Genomic DNA, 23157 nt, shown 5'->3' with positions numbered 1-23157 from the left:
GAAAACTCTAAGACACTGACGAAAGAAATTAAAGATGATACAAACAGATGGAGAGATAGACCATGTTCTAGGATTGGAAGAATATACATTGCAAAAATGACTCTACTACCCAAAGCGATCTACGGATTCAATGCAATCCCTATCAAACTACCACTGGCATTTTTCACAGAACTAGAACAAAAATTTTCACAATTTGTATGGAAACACAAAAGACCCCAAGTAGCCAAAGCAATCTTGAGAAAGGAAAATGGAACTGGAGGAATCAGGCTCCCTGACTTCAGACTATACTACAAAGCTACACTAATGAAGACAGTATGGTACTGGCACAAAAAAACAGAAATATAGATCAATGGAACAGGATAGAAAGCCCAGAGATAAGCTCACGCACGTACGGTCACCTTATTTTTGATAAAGGAGGCAGGAATGTACAATGGAGAAAACACAGCCTCTTCAATAAGTGGTGCTGGGAAAACTGGACAGCCACATGTAAAAGAATGAAATTAGAACACTCTCTAACACCACATACAAAAATAAACTCAAAATGGATTAAAGACCTAAATGTAAGGCCAGACACTATCAAACTCTTAGAGGAAAACATAGGCAGAACACTCTATGACATAAGTCACAGCAAGATCCTTTTGGACCCACCTCCTAGAGAAATGGAAATAAAAACAAAAGTAAACAAATGGGACCTAATGAAAGTTAAAAGCTTTTGCACAGCAAAGGAAACCATAAACAAGATGAAAAGACAATGCTCAGAATGGGAGAAAATATTTGCAAATGAAGCAACTGACAAAGGATTAATCTCCAAAGTTTCCAAGCAGCTCGATATCAAAAAAACAAACAACCCAATCCCAAAATGGGCAGAAGACCTAAACAGACATTTCTCCAAAGAAGATATACAGATTGCCAATAAACACATGAATGAATGCCCAACATCATTAATCACTAGAGAAATGCAAATCAAAACTATACTGAGATATTACCTCACACCAGTCAGAATGGCCATCATCAAAAAATCCACAAACAATAAATGCTGGAGAGGGTGTGGAGAAAGGGAACCTTCTTGCACTGTTAGTGGGAACGTAACTTGATACAGCCACTATGGAGAACAGTATGGAGGTTCCTTAAAAAACTAAAAACAGAACTACCGTATGACTCAGCAATCCCACTTCTGGGCATATACCCTGAGAAAACCATAATTCAAAAAGAGTCATGTACCACAATGTTAATTGTAGCTCTATTTACAATAGCCCGGACATGGAAGCAACCTAAGTGTCCATTGACAGATGAGTGGATAAAGAAGATGTGGCACATATATAAAATGGAATATTACTCAGCCATAAAAAGAAATGAAAGTTGAGTTATTTGTAGTGAGGTGGATGGACCTAGTGTCTGTCATACAGAGTGACGTAAGTCAGAAAGAGAAAAACTAATACCATATGCTAACACATATATATGGAATCTAAAAAAAAAAATGGTCATGAAGAACCTAGGGGCAGGATGGGAATAAAGATGCAGACTTACTAGAGAATGGACTTGAGGACATGCGGAGTTTTTTTTTTTTTTACCAAAGTAAACTGTGATTTTATTGTGAAAATCTCATAGATGGAACATTAAATTGAATATTTATTCTGTCTGTATCATTTTACAATAATCTTACCACTTATTTTTGTACCGTGCATTTCAATTGCCTGTTTAGTGAAAATAAAGAAACCTACAGTTTTTGGCTTGTTTTAGCTTAAATTTTACCATTGAATTAAACACCCCACCATGAAATGCGTTGCCAACAGCCACATCCCAGCCCCTAAGTAAAGAATGTTTTGGCTGCTAGTTCAACCCCAAGGAAACAATCTTTGACTTCTATCACCTTAAAATGCCAGTGTTATTAGCAAAAGATTTTTGTTCCCCACAATAAAAACCAACCCTAGGATCTTTAAGGTCCTAGTTAACAAAATTTTCACATGTGCAAAGTTTGACTGAAATAAATATATTTCTCTCATTTATCCTTCCCACCCAGCATTCCTGTTTTCAGCTAATTTTAAGGGATATAATTTCTAAAATTAGGGCAAAGAGTAAATTTCCTGCTTTCTACTTCAATGTTTTAACTCTCCTCCAACCTACACAGTTGTGGAGGATAAAAGAGCTGACATCTGACTCCAAGCATGAAGAAACAATATTAGCACACGTTAGTCTAACCATCTGCCAATTAGGGAAGGGTAAGCTGGGACAAAGTGAGAGAGTGGCATGGACATATATATACACTACCAAATGTAAAACGGATAGCTAGTGGGAAGCAGCCGCATAGCACAGGGAGATCAGCTCGGTGCTTTGTGACCACCTAGAGGGGTGGGATAGCGAGTGTGGGAGGGAGGGAGACGCAAGAGGGAAGAGATATGGGGATATATGTATATGTATAACTGATTCACTTTGTTATAAAGCAGAAACCTACACACCATTGTAAAGCAATTATCCTCCAATAAAGATGTTTAATAAATAAATAAACAAACAAACAAATAAATAAATAAAAAGAAGAAGTAAAGTGGAAGTCTTCCACTTGGGGGAGAAGAAAAAGGAAAGAAAATAGTATCAGAGGGAAGATCCCAGAATCAGGAAATGACATTGCTTCTAAAACACACCAACTGGGGCACAAGGTCAATTTCATGAGGTCAAAATGCCTGGCCCTTAGAAGGGCAATGTTAATGATATTAATTTACTTAATATTTTTCCGTCCTTCTTAGGTCTCCATTCCGGCCTCTTATATCAATTCGCCTGAACCACTGTTGTCTTCTTCCATTTGACCTGACTTTTGCTTGCTTGGTTTCTGATTTATTCTTTCACTCTAACTTTCGTTTACTTTTTTTAAGAAAAAAAATATTTAAAAAATAATAGAGTATTTATATATGTAGGTTACAGAAAATACATACATAGACGCAAAAGAAGATAAAAATCAAGGAAATGTACCCAGCTCACATGGCTAATAAATTGGTTAGCATGCATTCTTCTAGATGTTCTTCTTTGTAAACATATATAAGCATATAAACTGCATTTAAAAGTCCCACCGTTATAACCTACTTTTTTCACTTTTTATACTTTGATCATCTTTCCATACTACTATTTATACACCTACAATGAAAATTACACTAAGTAGAGTAAGATTGTTTGGATTCAAATCTTGACTGTACCAGCTACTAGCTGTGTGATATTAGACAAGTTATTCAGGTGCTTGGTGTCTCAGTAAAACCACATAAATAGCATCCTCAAAAGTCTGTTGCCAAGTTTTAGATAAATCAAGTCATGTGCCTGGCACAGAGTAAGCACTCAGTAAATGCTAGCTATTCTTCATCTATAGTTTTCGTGACTCCATAATAAACCCCTGTATGGACGTAACTTAATACGTTTAAATTTCTGATTAGTAGCCATTTAAGTGCATCTGAGGTTTTCATTGTTATAAGCAGTATTGCAACATGCATCCTGTCCATACATCTTTCCATACTCCTGTAATATCCCCCATAATTTTAGTTTGTATGGGCCCTTGGATTTCTGACACTTAGGTGGACTACTCCGTATCCTCCCTTGTCACCTTATCTCCATGGCCACCATAGTCACTTTCTAGAATATCAGCACCATTTATGACTTTACAGTAAGGACAACTGCAGGCACAAATTCTCCTCTGAAAAGTGACGAATAGCTCCGTGTGCCAAGGAGTCTGAATCACCAACTTCAGTCGTTTATTTGAAATGATGATTTTCAGAGGATGGATGCCCCACTCCCACTCCATCCAGCCAATGGAAGGAATGAAGTAAGTTGTCTCTACTCACTCTCCTTGTGTATAATTCCTCATACAGTCCTAATGTTCCAACTGGCACTCATGGGAACTAGTATCAGAGAGGCTACTTCCACTGTTAACCTGTGTTCTGTTAGATCTAATATAAGGAGATCACTTTTAGGTAGAATTTAAATGCATTAGAATTAAGGTTGCTAGCTACAAGTATGTTGACATGATTTCACCTGGTGCTATTTGCTAGGGTCACTAGTCGGCAGGTCAGAGATAAACTCTTCTCATTAGAGTGAAATTTCTCAAGTTTGTAGAATAGGCTGTATGAATACTGAGTATTGCTAATCATATCTCAAAGGGAGGTGGTAAAAGACGTCAGCAGAAGTATGGGACTCCACTAAGGATTAGAACTTCCTCATTTCTCAGCATCCTCTTTACCATGGTCGCTCCCAATATCTTCCTGTTTCTCTCCTCTTTGCTCATTTCTTTTCTTCATGCATCCCTTTCCACATTGTCTTCCCTTTATCATCCCTCCCCCACCCCTTCTAACCTTTCTCTTCACCCTGCCTTTCTCTAGCTCCCATACCGTTTCAATACTGTCCTCCATTCTCACGCTTCTTAAGAGTGGTTCTTCATTTCTACTCCTCTCCTTAGCCTCTTATCTCTTTAACCCCCTCCTGAATGTGGCTTCCATCCCCAATACTATAGAAACTGCATCCCCAGAATTCACAAATGGTAAATAAATGGTCATGTTTGACCCTAGTTTTCTTCCTAATTCTGGCTGATTTCTTTCCTTGGCTTGTCTTGGGCTGTTGATGTCAGGGTCCCTAGGGCTCTCCCTTCTATCCCTTTCTTCACGAGCCCCTCCCACTCACCCTGAACAATTTTACCTAATTCCACAGTCTGCTGATGCCTCCTAAGCTGATCTCTCAGCCGAGCTGCACCCAACAGTGGCTTGCTGCCCCTGCCCGAATTATGACCCTCAGTGTTTCTTTACTTGTACTATTACAGCAACATTTTAACTGCACTTTTTGCCTCTGTTTTCACCCTCTTCTAATCAATTTTCCACTCTGACTCTATTATTTTCTAGCACACAGGTCTGACCATTGTCAGGTCCCTTCTTAAAACAGCAAACAGACCTCATGATGTCCATCAAAGCTTTTGCTCTCTGTCCACAGTCTTTATCTCTCTCATTCTACTTCACGTATCATATACTACTTTAGCACATGAGACTACCTGCTCCTTCTAGAAAGTACCTTCTAATTCCATGGTGGTTCTGAGATTTTCTTCTTGCTGTAACATATTTCTTCCTTGTCATTTTCCTAGTAAAATCCTGCTCAGGCTTCCAGTCCCAGATCTGATCTCTTCACCTACTTTGCTAGGCAAATATTTTCTCTCCCTTATTCATGTTACTATTCACATTTGCTCATACTATTAGTATAGTTGTTATGACCTTGTATTATCATCTAGATTATGATCTTCTGAATGACAGGTCTGTATTTTATTAAATTTTTGAAACTTAGTTTTTAGAAAATAGTTTATTAATAAACATTTGGTAAATTGAATTCTCTCCTCTCTCTTAGCCCTGGGTTTCCAACTATAAGGAAATAAAAAATGAACCACAAAAAAGGACAAAAGTAATTTGCAAAGTTAAGATAATATCTGATTTACATGAATTGGCCAGTATTTGCTTTGGGAGTAATTATATTCAGTTGAGGCAAAGAACGGAAATAAATGTGTGCTTTTAGTAAGAAACCTGAGTACATAAGTACAAAGAATTTTGTCTTTGTAAGTTATGAAAAATGTTAAAACATTTTCTCCCCAGGTGTGTATTAAAATTCACATGGATTTCAAAACAATTCTACATCCAGATGTACCCAACCTGCTTCTAAGTAAAACGTCAGGAATTAGTGGAGAAGATTTATTTTCTTCTCTCTGTGTTTCCATGCAGAGGAACATCCTTAGATAACAATCCCAGCTTCTCTCTCCACCCCTTCCTTACTTCTGCAGGGTGAGTTATTTGATTGGTGAGGTTAGGAAAATGCACTGGTCACACTCATCAGCTCTCTTCTCTCTCCTGGAGAAAACATGAGTCATGTACCACTCTGTGCCATGCTCTAAGTGTCCTGCCCCAGTGGGGGTCAGGACTGCATTTGAGTGGCTGTGACTAAATGAGTATGTTTGTAAAATTCAGGGTTAGTTATTAGCAATCACACCAGGCTGCAGACCTGAGGCACATTCTTCACATAGCTTTATCATTTCTATCTGTTTGACACCTGTGTCTGTCTTTCACTTGGTTCCTCACTGGGCCTGGGAATGTCAACGTCTGGAAAGAATGTAGTTCAAAAATTTCACTTAATAAACTTAATAAACGTTCACTGAGGGATGCCAATGTGCAATCCACTGTGCAAGGTATGGGGTGTACAAAGGTGAAATGAGAGATTAAAAATGGTGAAATGCAATTACTTCCAGATGTAAGCCCAGACAAAGCATCACATCTCTGACTTACCTTTCCTAAATACCAGGCTCCTATTAGATGTGAGGGCACAGATGGTATGATTTGGATCATGGTTTTCTTTGGCTGTATTATTTTTCATTTCAGTGAATGATGTTTTCCAAGCAATCTGATTAATTTCACCATCACTCATGCTTAAACCAAGGAAAGCAGTTATTTTCTTTATGGTTTTAGAAGGATCCTGAGCAAAAAGCAAATAAATACATATATATATATATATACATATATATATACATATATAAAGTATATCTCATCAAAACACTAAATTCATTCTCTGAAACCTGAAAATGTAATTCATTGATTGATTTCCTGTTTTAACTTAATTCTACTTAAGTTTTCATTGTTGAAATGGTAGAAAGGACTTACTTTCTTCATTTCTTCATAGGATATAATTAGAATGTTCTTAGCATTTTTGTGTTCTTCCCAGCTTAAAATGTGATCAAACCAGGATCCATATACAACTAGAAGAAAAGTGAATTGATGTGCTAATATTAAATGCTATAAAAAAAAAAGCTTTCATTAAACATTATCACTTTGCATCCCTGGGTTCTTCCCACTTCAGTGAAGTGGTCAAAGTAAGGCACACACGTATTAGACTCTGGAGGGCAAGAGTTTTCCTTCAGAGAGCTCAATTTCACTATTTCAAATAAATATAATATTGTGAAATGAAGCTGGATGGCCCCCTCTTTTAATTAGGCTGAGGTGTTTTTTTCTTATTTTTAGTAAAATATTCTTTTATCATCAGAGGGACTTCCCTGGTGGTCTGGTGGTTAGAACTCTGTGCTTCCACTGCAGGGGGCGTGGGTTCCATCTCTGGTTAGGGAACAAAGATCCCACAATCCACGAGGACAAAGAATAAAAACAGTGACAGCAGAACTACACAGATACATATTTTCCCAAGAATTGTGTTTTGGTATCTACCTTGGATCTTGGGAGAAATAGGGAAGCAATAAGAATTTATCATTTTCTTCCTGTAAAATGACATGCTTTTCATAATGATAAGTTCTTAGTATAAAAAGTTTATAAACATCCTCAAAACAAATTCTGTTCACTTATCTTAGTTCAAGGCTGAAGAATACAGTTTTAGAGATTTCTCTGTAGTTGATATTATTCCTTTATCGTTTCATTAAATTGACAGCCTTAAAAATCTCCAGGGTTTAAAAGTAAAATATTAAAAACGGGACTTTCTTGGTGGTGCAGTGGTTAGGAATCCACCTGCCAATGCAGGGGACATGGGTGCAATACCTGGTCTGGGAAGATCCCACATGCTGCAGAGCAACTAAGCCCATGCACCACAGCTACTGAGCCTGTGCTCTAGAGCCTGCGAGCCACAACCACTGACCCCACCCACTGCAACTACTGAAGCCCAAGTGCCTACAGTCCGTGCTCCACAAGAGAAGCCACCACAGTGAGAAGCCCGCGCATCACAACAGAGTAGTCCCAGCTCGCCACAACTAGAGAAAGCCCACTCACAGCAACGAAGACCCAACACAGCCAAAAAAAAAAAAAAAAATGTTGTATGCCACAGCAATAACCAAGTTTCTTTGTCAATTGCATTGTAATCAGATCTTTAACCGTGGCTTCTTAAATCTTTTGTCATTTGTAGACAGTTATTGTTTGTACTCTGATGCTTTTGCAAAAATGCTTCATCTTCAAGATTCATAGGAGGAACTTTTTGACAAGTACAGGTTTCTGATAGCTTTCAGATTATACAGCTGAACTGGAGAAATTAAAGAAATCTAATGGAAAATCTGATAGCTTAATAAAACTGTTAACAGAAGATTAAGATCAAGGATTAGTCACATAGGACTGAACAAATTGATGAATATGGTTATAATTGTTTAGTTTTTGTCTGAAATATTACTGGTTTTTTTTTTTTTTTTTTTTTTTTTTTTTTTTTTTTTTTTGTGGTACGCGGGCCTCTCACCGTTGTGGCCTCTCCCATTGCGGAGCACAGGCTCCGGATGCGCAGGCCCAGCAGCCATGGCTCACGGGCCCAGCCGCTCCGCGGCATATGGGATCCTCCCAGACCGGGGCACGAACCCGTATCCCCTGCATCGGCAGGCGGACTCTGAACCACTGCGCCACCAGGGAGGCCCCATGAAATATTACTGGTTTTTAATCTGTGTTTTGAGCTATAAGGAAACCCTTCCCTTCAAGCTAATTATGACTTACAGCAATTTGGTAAATTGTACTTTTATAAGTAGAATTGAAATATTTATCTTTTCTCTCTACATGACCCCTCCAGAAATTGGGAACTCTTAGGTTCCCAGCAGCTTTATCAGGTGAATATGAAAGGCTGCCTGCAGGAATCTTGGGATATTTGGGGGACTTAGAGAAGAGAGGAGTCCATCCAAATCTATACATATCATAGGTGGAATCTGATGTCAAGCCCTTGGTGTGGCTTTCCTGGCCTTGAAAAGCCTTTTTAAAGTTCAATTTGATATTCTTTATAAAAAGTTCCAGCAGAGCCACCTTAAAAGAATCTGTATGATCAATTACACTTATGTAAATAATCAAGCCAAGTTTATTAAAACCAGACTTATTTTGCAAATAAATTAGTCTTAATTTGGCTACATTTGGTAGAAATGAGGGTAATTTTAGGAGACATAAAAAAAAAATCATGTTGGGTTTCCCTGGTGGCGCAGTGGTTAAGAATTTGCCTGCCAATGCAGGGAACACAGGTTCGAGCCCTGGTCCGGGAAGATCCCACATGCCGTGGAGCAACTAAGCCCGTGCGCTACAACTACTGAGCCTGTGCTCTAGAGACTGCACGCCACAACTACTGAAGCCCGCATGCCTAGGGCCTGTGCTCTGCAACAAGAGAAGCCACCGCAGTGAGAAGCCCACTCTCTGCAACTAGAGAAAGCCCGCTTGCAACAAACAAGACACAACACAGCCAAAAATAAAATAAATAAAATAAAATAAATTTATTTTAAAAAATCATGTTTTAGTGGACCATTAAGTTCTACAGTTGTTGTCTTTGAGGTTTTTTGTATTTACCACCTAAGACTCACTTCTCAGATGGCTCCTTCTTGCTATGTTACATTACCAGAAAGATTTTTTTCTGAAACTTACTATCACAGTAATCTATCTTTGGAAGAAGAATAGATGCCCCATGACCTGCAACCAGGACACTGTGCACACTGGAAAAGACGTCAGTTAAAGGAATCTTTACAGCCACATTGGAAAGAACCCTATCAGGCCTCCTCTCCTGAATGAACTGAAAATCCTGTTTCTAACACCTGACTAAGACCATCACTACCGGACCAGGATGAGAAGACAACATTTGAAGTAGATAGCTAACCTAAGATGCTGGATAAGGCTCATATAGCAATTACTTTGATAGCTGTTCATACTTTTACTTATGAACCAAATGTATTTCTTCCCTGGACTCAATTGTTTTCCAGTTTGAAAAAGTCAATCCAATTGCTGTGTTTGTGGCCGACTGCCTATGTCCAATACTCCTAGTTTACCTTGGTAGATTTCTCTTCTCCAGGATTCTAACTGGATGGCTCTTAAAAATTTTATTTTAGAAGAAAGAAATTCTAGTATCATGCAAGCTAATGCTACCACCAGTATCAATAAGTGAGACCCTCTTACTTGACCAACTAATGACCCTTGTTCTGAACCTGGCCATAAATACTCCTTTACACTAAATGTTAAATACTGGGTAGCAGTGGATTTATAGAACAAGTTTATGGCCTTGGCTTTCCCCAGGTTGGTTAGGAAGATGCACAATTGATTTCCTTTGGGCTCAAGGTCACTTAGAGGAAGCCTTGAAACATCCCCTGCAAATCTGCCTTTAATGCGAGCATGCTGGGTTTCGATGAGTTTTCCAATGGTATGACCATTTGGCTGTGACACTCTTTCCTTCACTAGGGATAGAAGATATCATTAATCACATGTAGGCTTTAACGAAATTTACTCAGCAAGCTCTGAATGATAATAATCAAGCCATTAGCTTGCTCAATTTGGAAGTCTCCATGATGAGAAAAGTGGTCCTACAGGATTGCATGGCCCTGGATATTCTAACTGCTTCTTGTGGGGGGGAACCTGTGCTATAATACATACTAAATGTTGGGTTTTTATACCTGATGGGTCTTCTAATGTGACCTGTATTATGACACATGAAGAATCAAATTTCCCCTATGAAAGATCTTCTTCCCAATCTAAGGGAAATACTAGGAAAATGGTTTGGTTTAGGAAGATCTTGGCTTCAGTCTTTACTAATGATATTGTTACTCCTATTGGCAATTTTGACTACAGTTTGTGTAATTTATAAAGTGATAGTTTCTTGCCTCTCAAGCTGCGTATCAACTTCTACTAAGATAATGATATCTAAACTTGAAACTATTTATCATATCTATAGTTCTCTATAAATTAATGAATGTGTACAATGCACATGCAAGGTAAAATTGGCACCAGTCCAATTGGACAACTTGGAATTGACTGTTACTCTTTGCCATATATCTTACTAGTACAACCCCCTAAAAGGAAAGAAAGAACTGGGCTATTAAGACCTGACATCAAGGGACATGGTGGACTCAGGCTAGGTAAACAACCACCCTGGCATCAAGGGACCAAATATATGATCACCTAATGTTTACTATTAAAAGATTAATGATCAAAAGCAGGAAACTGATAAATTAAAATTCATATTTTATGGTAAGATGAGAAAAATTTAAACATAAAAGTTTTCTCTGCCTGTTTGGACCTCCTCCCTCCCCTTTAGAGTGTCTGCATTAACCAGACATCCTTAGGAGAAAACATTCCTTCTTAATCTTGTAAGAAGTAATGATGACTCATGACTCACTTTGTACATATAGACCTGGATCGTGTAAACTATCAATAATACGTCATTTGACATATAACCCCTTGTCTCAAAACTTACATAACTGTGCTTTGACCTCAAATGGATGGAACTGTCCTCAGAGCTTTCTGAAAGACTGTCTCCTGGGTTTTAATCCTCAGATTGTCTTAAATAATATTTTCCATTTTTTCTTAGGCTATTGATTAATTTTTTGTTGACATCTCCTTAACATCTAAAGATTTAATACTAGCTAATGCCTCAATCATAAAAGAGCTACTCTACTAGTGATTTCCTGAAGATCTGCTGACTGCTGAATCATTTTAATAAACATTTATTAAGCCATTAGTGTCTGCCAGACATTGTGCTGTACATTTAGGACATTAAATCTTTGAATAAATTGAAGTATAATCAACTCCAAACTAACTGCAGTTTTTCATGGCTTCAGCTCCTGAGGAAGCAAAGGGCAAAAAAATAATGTATTTTTTTTGGCCGTATCATATGGCATGAAGGATCTTAAGTTTCCTGACCAGGGATTGAACCTTTGTCCCTTGCACTAGGAGCACAGAGTCTTACCAATTGGACCACCAGGGAAGTCCCATAATGTATTTTTAAAACAAGAATTTCCAGGACTACAGTGGTATCATTATAGTGTTAGCCCAATTTTCTGCTCCATGGGCCCAGAAGATTATGTAATAAGAATCGGTGCTAAGAAGAGCTGCCCTGATACAATCTTCAGTTACTAGCAATCTCACTGCTATTTCAATGACTTACATAATACTTTATCTTAGAATTACCCAAATTACCATATCAGTGATAAGAAGTTTATCTTCTAAGAATGGCCAACCTTTTCCAAGGCACAAAACACATGGTAGGAGGAAGACTGATTTTCTCTCAAATTTAGGAAGTCTCTAGAAACCCAGACTATGCTCATAGTCTCAACCTGCCTCTCCAACTCCCCTCAGCAGCTACAGCCCAGCCCTGGTGATTAATGTCACTGCCTAGAGTTGCTGATGCTATGGAAGCTCCCGATACTGTCAGGGGAGCCCATGCTTCTATAGCCAGGAGGCTGAGGAGGGATAGAGACCCAGTGCCATACCCAGTGATTAGATGTAATTGACCTTGTCCATTATGGTTTTTCAGTAGGAAATATATTCCAACATACCCGAAATAGATTTAAGAATAAACTTTGCATAATAGCCTGATCATAATTTGAGACCCAGCTTTTCTATTATTGACTAATTAATTCATCCTCCCCCTTGTTCCAAAAGGACTTAAGCCAGCAAAAAGAATCTAAAGAAATTCGCTGCCTGTGGCTTCCTTACTAATATAGGAAATTACAGTTTTGGTTCATTTTTTAATCAGAATCCTCATTGTCTAGGTCATGAGTAGACCTATGGCTTTAAAGAAAATACAGCTTCTAAAACAGATTTGAAATATTCCTATTCCTTAATGGAAAATGTTTTTCTGCACATTGTTCAGGAAATTACAGAATTATTCCACCACCTCCTGGCCTTAACATATGCCTGGATGGCCCTTCTTCTGCTATCCAAAATAACTCATTCCTCTGAAATGCCCCTAAATAGAAGTTGCTCTTTCTCAACCAACCCGTGTGTCTTAGGGTCTGGAGAGTGAGTCAGAAATCTCACTGCTTCCTACCCACTTCTAGAACGCCTCCCTCCTACAGAATCCAGGCTCCTTCGGGAATCATGGTTTTGAATATACTACTCTTTCCGTCCTTGTCTCAGTCAGAAATCAGCCTTGGGATCTCTCTCCCACAGTCACTGAAGATTCTGATTTTCGACCAAAATCTTAATGGGTAGCTTCTACAATCTCCTATTCTGACCATTTTTTTCACTTTCTTCCTTTTATTCATCCCCTCGACAACTGACTTGCCAATACCTTCTTATTTGCCCTCTAATTGTTTATTTCAATCACCAAAAAGCACCCAGTGTTAAACTAAAGCATTTCCTCTTCTCTTCCTCTCTCTCCTTGCTGCTGAGTTCTGCTGAAGAAATTTACACAACTCTATGTATTTATACCACTGCAAATTCATTTTTCCAACTTTAAGGGCTCCAGAGTTGCCTGGCAAACTTATGTGTCCTGTACGAACACATTCTCTTATTCTTCACATCAGCTATTTCAAACCTCCCACATTTCCTGAAAACCCTGTGCCCTATTCTTATATCCAGTTATAATGAGGATCTTAGTTTCTAGTTTCTAGAAAGTACTCTGATGATAGATAACTGTGCAGAAAACAAAACTCGCTGGGATGAAGTGGCCTAGGAAATATAAAGTTCTAAAGTTGTCTCCAGTTTTAATATAAAACTGGACAGGGGGCTGTAGGGGAAAAAAGTAAAATGTTACTATTGCATTGAGAGATTAATCTGTCAGGATATTGCCAGAACGCAATTTATAGTTATTATGTAATTTGAAAACCTAAAGCGTATTTGTAAACTGAAAGAGAAAATTAAATGATTAGACAAATGTGTAGCTATGTATATCTTTACTGTCCTGTCTTGTCATATCATGTGTATTTATGTTTATGGTTTGGAATTGGGTACAGGGTATCATGATGCCTCAGCCATAAATGAATCTTTCTGGATAAATATCTACTTGTATCATTTCCACCCTAATGTGAAACTATGTAAGTCTGTGTGTGTTTAAATGTCTATGTTTAATAGAATAAGTGAGTAGATTTCTACAGGAAACTTTAGCCATCACATAACTATAACCTCTAAATAATTCTACAAAATAGTTTTGTCAGTCCTATTCCACATTAGGAATCTGAACCTCAGAACAGCTAAGCTACTTGTCCAAAGCCATACAGGGAATAAAATAGAGTCAGGACTTCATCCCAGTTCTTCTGTCTCCGTAGCCTGTTCTTTCTAATATATCACGTCATTTGCACATAACCCTCCCCTCAAAAAGACAAAGAAGAACATCCCTCACACACAGTCACGTACATACAAACATCCCCTACCCCGCACACACAGGAAAACAAATACCCTATCTTATAAATAGTAAAAAGGGAAGCTACCACTCAAATAAATTTAACTAAAGCTTTAGCGGTTCAGTGATTATTCGTCTCGTGACACAGTTGGCCTAGGCTGGATTACTTGACTGTAGAATACTTACAAGTCAAATCCCTATGAACTCAGCTAAGAAGGTGTGAAAGAATCATCTGAAATATTTTTTCTGACTACACTCTTCCCTTCCCAGATATTCTGCCAGGACTCCTGACAATGGTAGCAAAGGTAGACGCTCCATGGTAGCTAGTTTGCTTCCCTGCGTGTGGCCTGGGTTGTGGCTGCCCTCATAGACAAACAACCTCTAGGACAGGAGCAGGCCCTAGTCAGACCATACCCAGAGGAAGCTTTGCCTTCCAGCACCACAAAATAATAGAGATATCACCAAAGGAGAGCTCATGCAGTGCTGAGAGAGGGGTGGTGAACCACAGTCTGTAATAGTTGGAGATGAACACAGCTTCTCTTTTTTTGAGGAAAAGCAGACTCAAGATCTGTTTTTTAAAAAATAATTTATGTATTTAAACTCTGCTTATTCCAAAAATGGAATTGAGGCAGAGTGAGGCATGTTAACTATCTTCAAATATTTAGAAGGCGATCAGGTGGAAGATGAATTCATGATCGGGGGACAGTTTTTTTGCTGGACGAGTTAAGGCACAGTGGTCAGAGCAAAGATTTTGGAGCTCACACTTGAATTAAATCTTGGCTCTCTTCATTAGTTATGCATCTGTGGATAAAATATTTGGCCTCCCAAGGCCTGCATTCCCCTCACCTGTAAAGTGAGGATACTAAGATCTACCTCATTTGTTCTAGTGAGGATGAAATGAGTTCGTGTTTGCATAGCACTTATGGCTGTATCACATGGTACGTGCACAATCTATATCACATGGTAAGATTTTTAAAAACATCTTAGCAGCACCAATATTGAATGTGTTGCTTTGGGGCAAGAGGGAGGGGTGTGAACTTGTTGTCAAGGGTAAGAAGTTCAAGCTTAGCCTCTACAATTCCTGGGGATGTTGTAAAGGTGATTCAAACATCAGGTGGGTGTTTTAACCAGAAGACCTTTAATATACCTGTCATTTCTGAAATTTGATGATTCTACCAAATATGTGCCATTAGATAGGGAGCAAAATAGAAAGAGAAGTTGAAACAGTGTGAGCATAGTATATTCTTCCTTAGGGATTACAGCAAAACAAAATATTAAACCCTGTTGCTGGGACTTCCCTGGTGGCGCAGTGGTTAAGAATCCACCTGCCAATGCAGGGGACACAGGTTTGAGCCCTGGTCTGGGAAGATCCCACCTGCCACGGAGCAACTAATCCCATGCACCACAACTCCTGAGCCCGCGTGCTGCAACTACTGATGCCCATGCACCTGGAGCTCGTGCTCCGCAACAAGAGAAGCCACTGCAATGAGAAGCCCGCGCACGGCAATGAAGAGTAGCCCCCGCTCGCTGCAACTAAAGAAAGCCTGCGCAGCAACAAAGATCCAACGCAGCCAAAAATAAAAACAAACAACAACAACAACAAAAAAAAACACTGTTGCTGGTGAGTTTCCAATGTCCTCATGTTAAGGTTACGCTTGCTGTGGCCTCTCTTAAATTAACAAGTAAAAGCTTAACAATTTGCAAGTAAAATAGTGAAAGTAGCAATTAAGTCCAGTGAGAGATAAGACCCTCAGGGAACACACCATTTCTAAATCCTGTCTCTTCTAGATTCTGCATCATCTTGGTATATTATTTTTGTTTAATGAAAGCCTTGGGAATTCAGAAGAGTTTTTGTTTTGTTTTCTTTTCTTTAAGTGCTCCAGACACCACTGAGTCAGGGAAAAAAGAATAAATCCAAAGGTCACACATGGTGGCAGGCCCAGCATGTGCTGTGCAGCTCAATAAATGATGTATCATTGTGGTGTTTTCAGAATAAATTACTTTCTGCCAAGTGTTAAATTCTTTGTTATAATTGGGGAATTGGGGGTTTGTGTGTGTGTGTGTGTACTGTTTGACTTGTTTTATTTTCTGTGCAGGTATATATAAGGCATGTTTCAAGCTACCTGTCTAGCTTTCAGCTGTATCTCACTGTACTCTAATCAGTGAATAATTACTTCACTGAGAAGACTGATGGTATATGAAAAAAAGAAATGCTTGATCAGAATTAATCTGTTCTGAAGACCTTAAAACCAGCTAATAAGTCATTGCTCTTATGTACTACCCACTGGTGATAAGAAAAACTGTGAGGGAGCAAACTGAGAAAGAATTTGCTTAGAAGAAGCAAAAGAATAATCTATTCAAATGTATTTCTCAAAATAGGCAGTTAGGACTCATTTGAACTTTTGGAAAATGCTTTCATTTTGAGCAGAAATATTCCCTGTATATTATGAATAAAAATCATAGTTGTATTTACCATCTCCCCTTAGGAACAGCTCAAACAATTCATGCCAGGTTTCAATGCCAGGGAGATTAGGGTTCTCTCTGTAGTAGTGGAAGAGTGAAACAGCTGTATCTTTTGGATTCCTAATGATGTAGATAATCTGTTAAAAAATATCCATTTATTTTTGGAGGGAAATAGCCCCAACACAAAACATTTCCTAAAAGAAAGTAGCAGCCAAACTTACCTGTGCAAGTCACAACTTTTTGGTAGCTTCAGCTGATTATTAAACACAGACTTAGACGAGTGTTTCTCAAAACTTAAGGTGCATAAAAATCATCAGGGGATCTTGTTAAAATGCAGACTCTCATTCAGAAGTTCCAGGATGAGGCCTGGCATTGAGCATTTCTAACAAGCTCCCAGGCGATGTTGATGCTGCCAGCCCACTGACCACACTTTTTGAATTTATGTGATAAAATTTGGTAGTAATATTTTAGGGGCAGACTTGAGAGACCCTACTCATTTGAAGGACAAGATTAATTTTTTAATATCCATGTATTATAAAACATGATTTATATACAAGAAGATTTCTTACAAATTGTTCATATTTATAGGAAGAAGAATGCTTTGGAATTCCTTTTTGTACAATTTGATCCTCCAAAGAGCAGAGAATCTGAGATACCCTCCCACTTTATACAAATACTGCAACTGCAATTTAATTTGATTCAATAAATATTAATTTAGTACCTATTGTATACCAGGTAGTGTGCAGTGTTCCAGCGGCAAGGAATAGAATAACGAGCAAGACAGAAATGATTCCAGCCCTCTCAAAACTTGCAGTCAAGTGAGGGAAGCAGATAATTAAACACACTCTTGACAGTGCAGTGTTACGAAGGTTATAACAGCGAAGCACAGAGAGCTTTAGGAGCATGTAAGAAACGTCTGGAGACCAGTGTGAGAAGTCTGGATGTAATAGGACTGTCCTCAATCATGGTCAGCACTGCTGGAGTACCAGATACTCTACTTGCTTTTTAATTGGAAATCAAGGTGGACACATTTTACTTAGATAAGGAAGTTTCTACTGAGTCATTTTTAATACATAACTATCTTTCCCTACTGTGTTCATAGTCCAGGTTGTGACCCTAATGCACAGCATCTGCTGCTCTTTACTTGAAAGATACACAAAGACCATGACACGCAGGAATGAAGAGCCACCTTTAACCCCACCATTAGCTTCTCTTCATCCCAAGAGATAACTGTGGAATAACCCAGCACCTCAGACTTCCTCCAAATGCCCTAAGCTTCCTGAGCAGATTCACAAAAACCCCAAGGCCCAGAGATGACAGTTTAAAAATCCACTGCCTTAACAAAAAGGAATAAATGGCCAAATTTTAAACCTTAGACATTCAGATGGAGACTTTTTTTTTTTTGGTAGAGAGAAGAATTTTTTAGGGCCTTTGGAGAACCTTCCCTCAAAGTTGTATGTCAGTACGATCTAGTGGGAAGGGTAGTGCAACCCATTGACACATAGTTTACCAAAAGAGGTTAAAAGAATGTGTTCTGTAACTATGCATGGTGACGAATGTTAAGTAGACAGTGTGGTGATAGTTTCGCAATACACACGAATATGGAATCACTATGTCATACATCTGAAACTAATATACTGTTATACGTCAATTACACTCAATAAACACGCACAGATGTAGAGAACAATGTGTGGACACCAAGGGACATGGGGAAAGCGGTGGGGGGGTGATGGGATGAATTGGGAGATTGGGGTTGACATATATACACTAATATGTATAAAATAGATAACTAATAAGAACCTGCTGCATAAAAAAATAAATTAAATTAAATTAAAAATAAACACACACACACACATTAGGGATGTACTTAGCACTTAGAAACTGTAAGAAACATTAGGGGGAGGTTGAGGGATATGAAGGGAAGGCAGAATAGTACTCTGGAGAAAAAATTAAATATTAACTAAATATTTAAAAAATTAAGTTTTTTTAAAAATTAAAATTCTATTTAAAAAATTAAATATTAACTTACCATGAAATGAGCTGAAAACATAAATTTAATGTAAGAAAGTTAGGAAACATTATATAAGGAGAGACAAAGGTTAGGAATAAAATATAGGAGGCCAAGTAGGGTCAAGAGCTGCTAGGGAAAGATTGGAGGAGGAACTTACTCTCTGATCCTCCTGGGGCATTTAAGGCTTGTCCATCCTCCGAGCTCTCAGGGCTCGGCCATCAGCAAGAGGGGACAGGTCATCCTCTAGGGAGACCAGGGGCAACCAGACAGTCTCAGTCCCCATTAAGGGTCACACTGAAATGATTGTACCTTCAGGCTGTACTGTGAATGTGGTGGTTTTAAGACGCACCCTAACCTATCTGAGTTTCAGTTTCTTTACTTATGAGAGGAAAAATACCTACTCTTGTTGTTGTTGTAATGTTTATAAAGCACAGCTTAATCTCCGGTAGCATTTGTTATCAGTTTTACTGTATTGCCCTGAGTAAGGGTAATTGAGCTTACCAGACTCCTTTCCTCCCCAAATCTCTCTCTCCTTGTCTTAGAGACAGTCTGTTTGAAATGAAGATGCTCAGTTGAGTCAAAATGTACTCAGGTTAGTATACTTTCACCTGTTCTGATAGATTTGCCTGGGATAAAAACAAAACTTCACGGCATTTGCCTCTCGTTGTGTTTACTTTTACTTGGGTGGAAGAGTAGATGATGTACGTGGACAAACTGTGGTCGCAGAGTTATAATCATCAGAAGATCTGCTTCAATTTATGCACATTTGGTAGTTTTTTTTGTTTTTTTAAGAATATGGCTGACATTGTTTAAAGAGGCTTCATTACTGGGAAATTGTTTACAGTGGACACATGTATCTTGCCTTTGCTTTACAAATATTATTCTCTTTTTTTTCTGATCATGCATTTCTCCATGAAAACAAATTTGAATAAGAAGTATATGAAGATAGAAGATATTCTTTAAAATTAGAAGTAACTTCATTGTTTTTTTTTTTTGGCTCTGTTGTGTCTTCGTTGCTGCACACAGGCTTTCTCTAGTTGCGGCGAGCGGGGGCTACTCTTCCTTGTGGTGCCTGGGCTTCTCATTGCCGTGGCTTCTCTTGTTGTGGAGCACAGGCTCTAGGCACGCGGGCTTCAGTAGTTGCAACACGTGGGCTCAGTAGTTGTAGTGCACTGGCTTAGCTGCACCATGGCATGTGGGATCCTCCCGGACCAGGGCTCGAACCCGTGTCCCCTGCATTGACAGGCAGATTCTTAACCTCTGCACCACCAGGGAAGTCCCAGAAGTAACTTAAAATAATAATGTGGGGACTTTAAAAATGGCTTGAGGTAAATATTCTTTAGTGTTTTATATTATAGTTTATTTTTTATTCTTTTCCTATATACTCTTTTGCAAAAATTATAGATAAAATTATTAAAATAAAATTATTAAGGCAGTTTTCCTTCTCTAGACATCAATATTTAAAGTAAAAAGACTCAAACCAGATTCAGAATAGAATAAGACATTGTCTAGTGTAATTACAGTTGACATACTGATTCAGATTTCTTTCATTACTGAAAGATAATAATTTTTTATGAGCTAGATACTGTGGTAACACCTGTACACTCACTATCTTGTTTCACCTTCATCACACTATATGAGATGAATATTATTATCCCTGTATTAAATGAGGAAACCAAAGCTCAGAGAGTATCAGCAATTTTCAAAGGTCACATAGCTTGAAAGTGTCACAGCAAGAATCCAAGTCCAGGTTTGTGTACCTCCGAGCCTCTGCCCTTAACCATTGAACTTGCATTGTTTTTGTTTAATATTCATTGGTAGCACGTTGTAGTTCAAATGCGTTGGGATAACTCCTCTCACAGTACACTTTTAGCTCTTCAAATTTAGAAATGTCTCCCAATTCAATAGAGGTGTTAGGGTAATTCTAGCATTGGGAATGTTCTCAATGATTTTTGCAATCCAGTGAGTGCCTTCATAAGAAAATAAAATGAAATGCATTTTATAATTAAGTGATACTCAAAATGAATATAGAAAATTAGTATGAGGTTATAAAAGCAATGAATGCATTAATTTTATTATAAATAGTTATCCCCTCTTGACACCAACTGAAACCTGTTGAAACCTTTGAGATGTTAATTCACTTTACAGGAGGAATCATATTTTAAAGAGCGTGAAGAGTTCTGAAAACTGTATATACTGTTTCCTCAGCTTGAAATACTCTTCTATGTTACCACTCACTTCTAGAACCTTCTCTAATTCACAAACACACAGATCTTTTCATTCACGATTCCTACTGGTCCTGCAAGCTCATGCATCTTGCTGTATTAAAAACTGTCTTCTGAATCTCCACTCCCCTCTCATAATTGCTCTCTCTTTCTGTCCCTTGGAAGCAGCACACACCAGAATAGAGTTGCCACTGCTTGCATTCATGTCTATCTCCCTATTTCCCCCTTGAATACAGACACAGAATCTTATTTTTGTTTGTATGCAAATACAGAGTAGTTGTGCAAACAAAGCATTTGAACAATGAATGAATGCCATATTCAAATGTCATGGAGATGCATAACTACTACCATGAAGTCTGGAAGAAATATCACTTTATGTTTACCTGAAGCAAATGAAGATATGCTCCAGTGCTGTAGACTACAGTAAATTGGAGCAAAGAGGCAGAAGTTTGGGTGGGGAGGGTGTTTCACTAATTTGAAAGCAATGCTCATAAAGGGTTTAAATGAGGCCTAGTTTCCATTTATCTCATTGTAAGTCCAATTAGATACAGTATCAACAAATTTACAATTGACTAAATATTTAAACAGTGCTCTCTTTAACACTATATGTTTTAAATTTAAGACAATCTTAGATTATAATGTTAATAAGTCTTAAATATGTATAATTATAATAGTCATATAAATGTGACTCATATAGTAGTGATATTTGCATTATTTTAATTAAACATACTGATTTATTCTGATGAAGAAGAGAGAATATACAGCTTTGTGTTGCTGAAAGGGACCTCCTGGCAACTAGTGGAAGATGTCAATTTATAGGCACCAATACATCCAGTGGAAGCCTTAAATATGGTTGTTTGTATATGGTATAAATTAGCCACCTGTTCTTATCAGCCCAGAAGAAAACAATTATTTATAAATCAATCATTAAGTATAAATTGAACAAAAACTATTTATTTATCACTATGCCTGGCTCAAAGTATGAAGAGAATTCATAATGTTATAGATATTATGATTATATGTATTAACATCTGTATGTCTTCATGAATAAAATAGAAATGAAAGTGTAGTAAAGCTCTAATTTCTCCAGTTGAATTTTCTCAAAGCACATCTTTTGGCTTTCTAATGTCAAGATTTTTCATTAAAATAAGCATTTAAGGGCTTCCCTGGTGGCACAGTGGTTGAGAGTCCGCCTGCCGATGTAGGGGACGCGGGTTCGTGCCCCGGTCCAGGGGGATCCCACATGCCGCGGGGCGGCTGGGCACATGGGCCGTGGCCGCTGGGCCTGCGCATCCGGAGCCTGTGCTCCATGGCGGGAGGGGCCACAACAGTGAGAGGCCGGCATACCGGAAAAAAAAAAAAAAAAGTTTAAGGTACTCTAATTTCCTGTGGAAAAATTCTGAAAAATAAATGTTTGATAAAATTTATTATTATGTGTATTATTATTATTGTATTTCTACATTATAAAATACATTAAAATAAACTTTACCAGATTTTGGATAGGACACCAGAAACACATCATCTTCTCTTGCCTCAGAAGAATCCAGGGAATTTAAAAGTTCTTCTGACGACATAGTAGAAAAGAGGATTCCCTTGAATTTATGAAGAACACTAGATTGGCTCTCGGATGACATGCTTCATCAAATCAATCAAAAAGTATTTACTAAACACTAACTTTACACGAGGCACAGAGCAAGGGTTGTCCTTGATTTTAATCCTAGCTCACTGGCAATGTAATCACTGAGCTAACATTCGAATCAGAGGAACATATATATACCTTTTGCAATTCTTCACAAGAGTAATTTTTAAATGATAACTGAGCCAAAGGCTACTGTGAAAATGATGTTATCTGAATTTTGCTGATAACACGTTACAAAATATTCCCTCCAACTTGACTCAGATAGTTTACATACACAGCTATCAAGTTATCAGAGTGTAATCATTATATTAAGGGACTCAGGTTCATCAAATCCTTTGTCCTAAATAAGGAGAGACTTTTAGTGGCTATAATGGATTATATCATTGTGGAAGTAACTGGAAAAATTGAGCTTCTTCTGGTTAATATTAACACACAGTAGAGGAAGCAGCTAGTATTGCATTTCAGGAAGAAAAGAGGAATGGAGTAAGAAAATATAAATTTTTCTAGGAATTGGCAGATAAATCTGTGACTAACTATAAACCCCACAGGAAATACTTTAAATAAAAAGTACAAAAGATAATATGGGAATCAGGAAACCCAAGCAAAAAACAAACAAAAAAAATCTTGAGCTTTGATGTACACAGGAAGTTTTTTGGTTGAACTAATAAACACTTGTTTGAGTCATTCTTAGCTTCTGTCACCAATATTGTTATATTCTGGATTGAATTAGATATGGCAATGAAGTGCCCAGTTACTTCAATGAA

General features: G+C 38.0%; 1 protein-coding gene across 1 annotated transcript in view; it reads right to left on the bottom strand.

Annotated features, from left to right (window-relative positions):
• The window catches only part of LOC307061021 (sulfotransferase 6B1-like), a gene marked incomplete at both ends in the record, with an annotated part of 29068 nt that extends 6680 nt beyond the window's left edge, over nucleotides 1–22388 (bottom strand). The window contains 7 exon segments of the mRNA XM_079715954.1: nucleotides 6288–6474; nucleotides 6660–6754; nucleotides 16529–16655; nucleotides 20318–20381; nucleotides 20383–20437; nucleotides 20440–20499; nucleotides 22244–22388. Of these exon segments, the coding sequence (XP_079572080.1) occupies nucleotides 6288–6474; nucleotides 6660–6754; nucleotides 16529–16655; nucleotides 20318–20381; nucleotides 20383–20437; nucleotides 20440–20499; nucleotides 22244–22388 (733 nt within the window).
• Between the last annotated feature and the right edge of the window lie 769 nt (nucleotides 22389–23157).

The sequence above is a fragment of the Hyperoodon ampullatus genome (genome assembly GCF_949752795.1).
Source record: "Hyperoodon ampullatus genome assembly, chromosome: 11".
In the NCBI taxonomy this organism is placed as follows: Eukaryota; Metazoa; Chordata; class Mammalia; order Artiodactyla; family Ziphiidae; genus Hyperoodon; species Hyperoodon ampullatus.
This window is presented reverse-complemented; position numbering and strand designations above follow the sequence as displayed.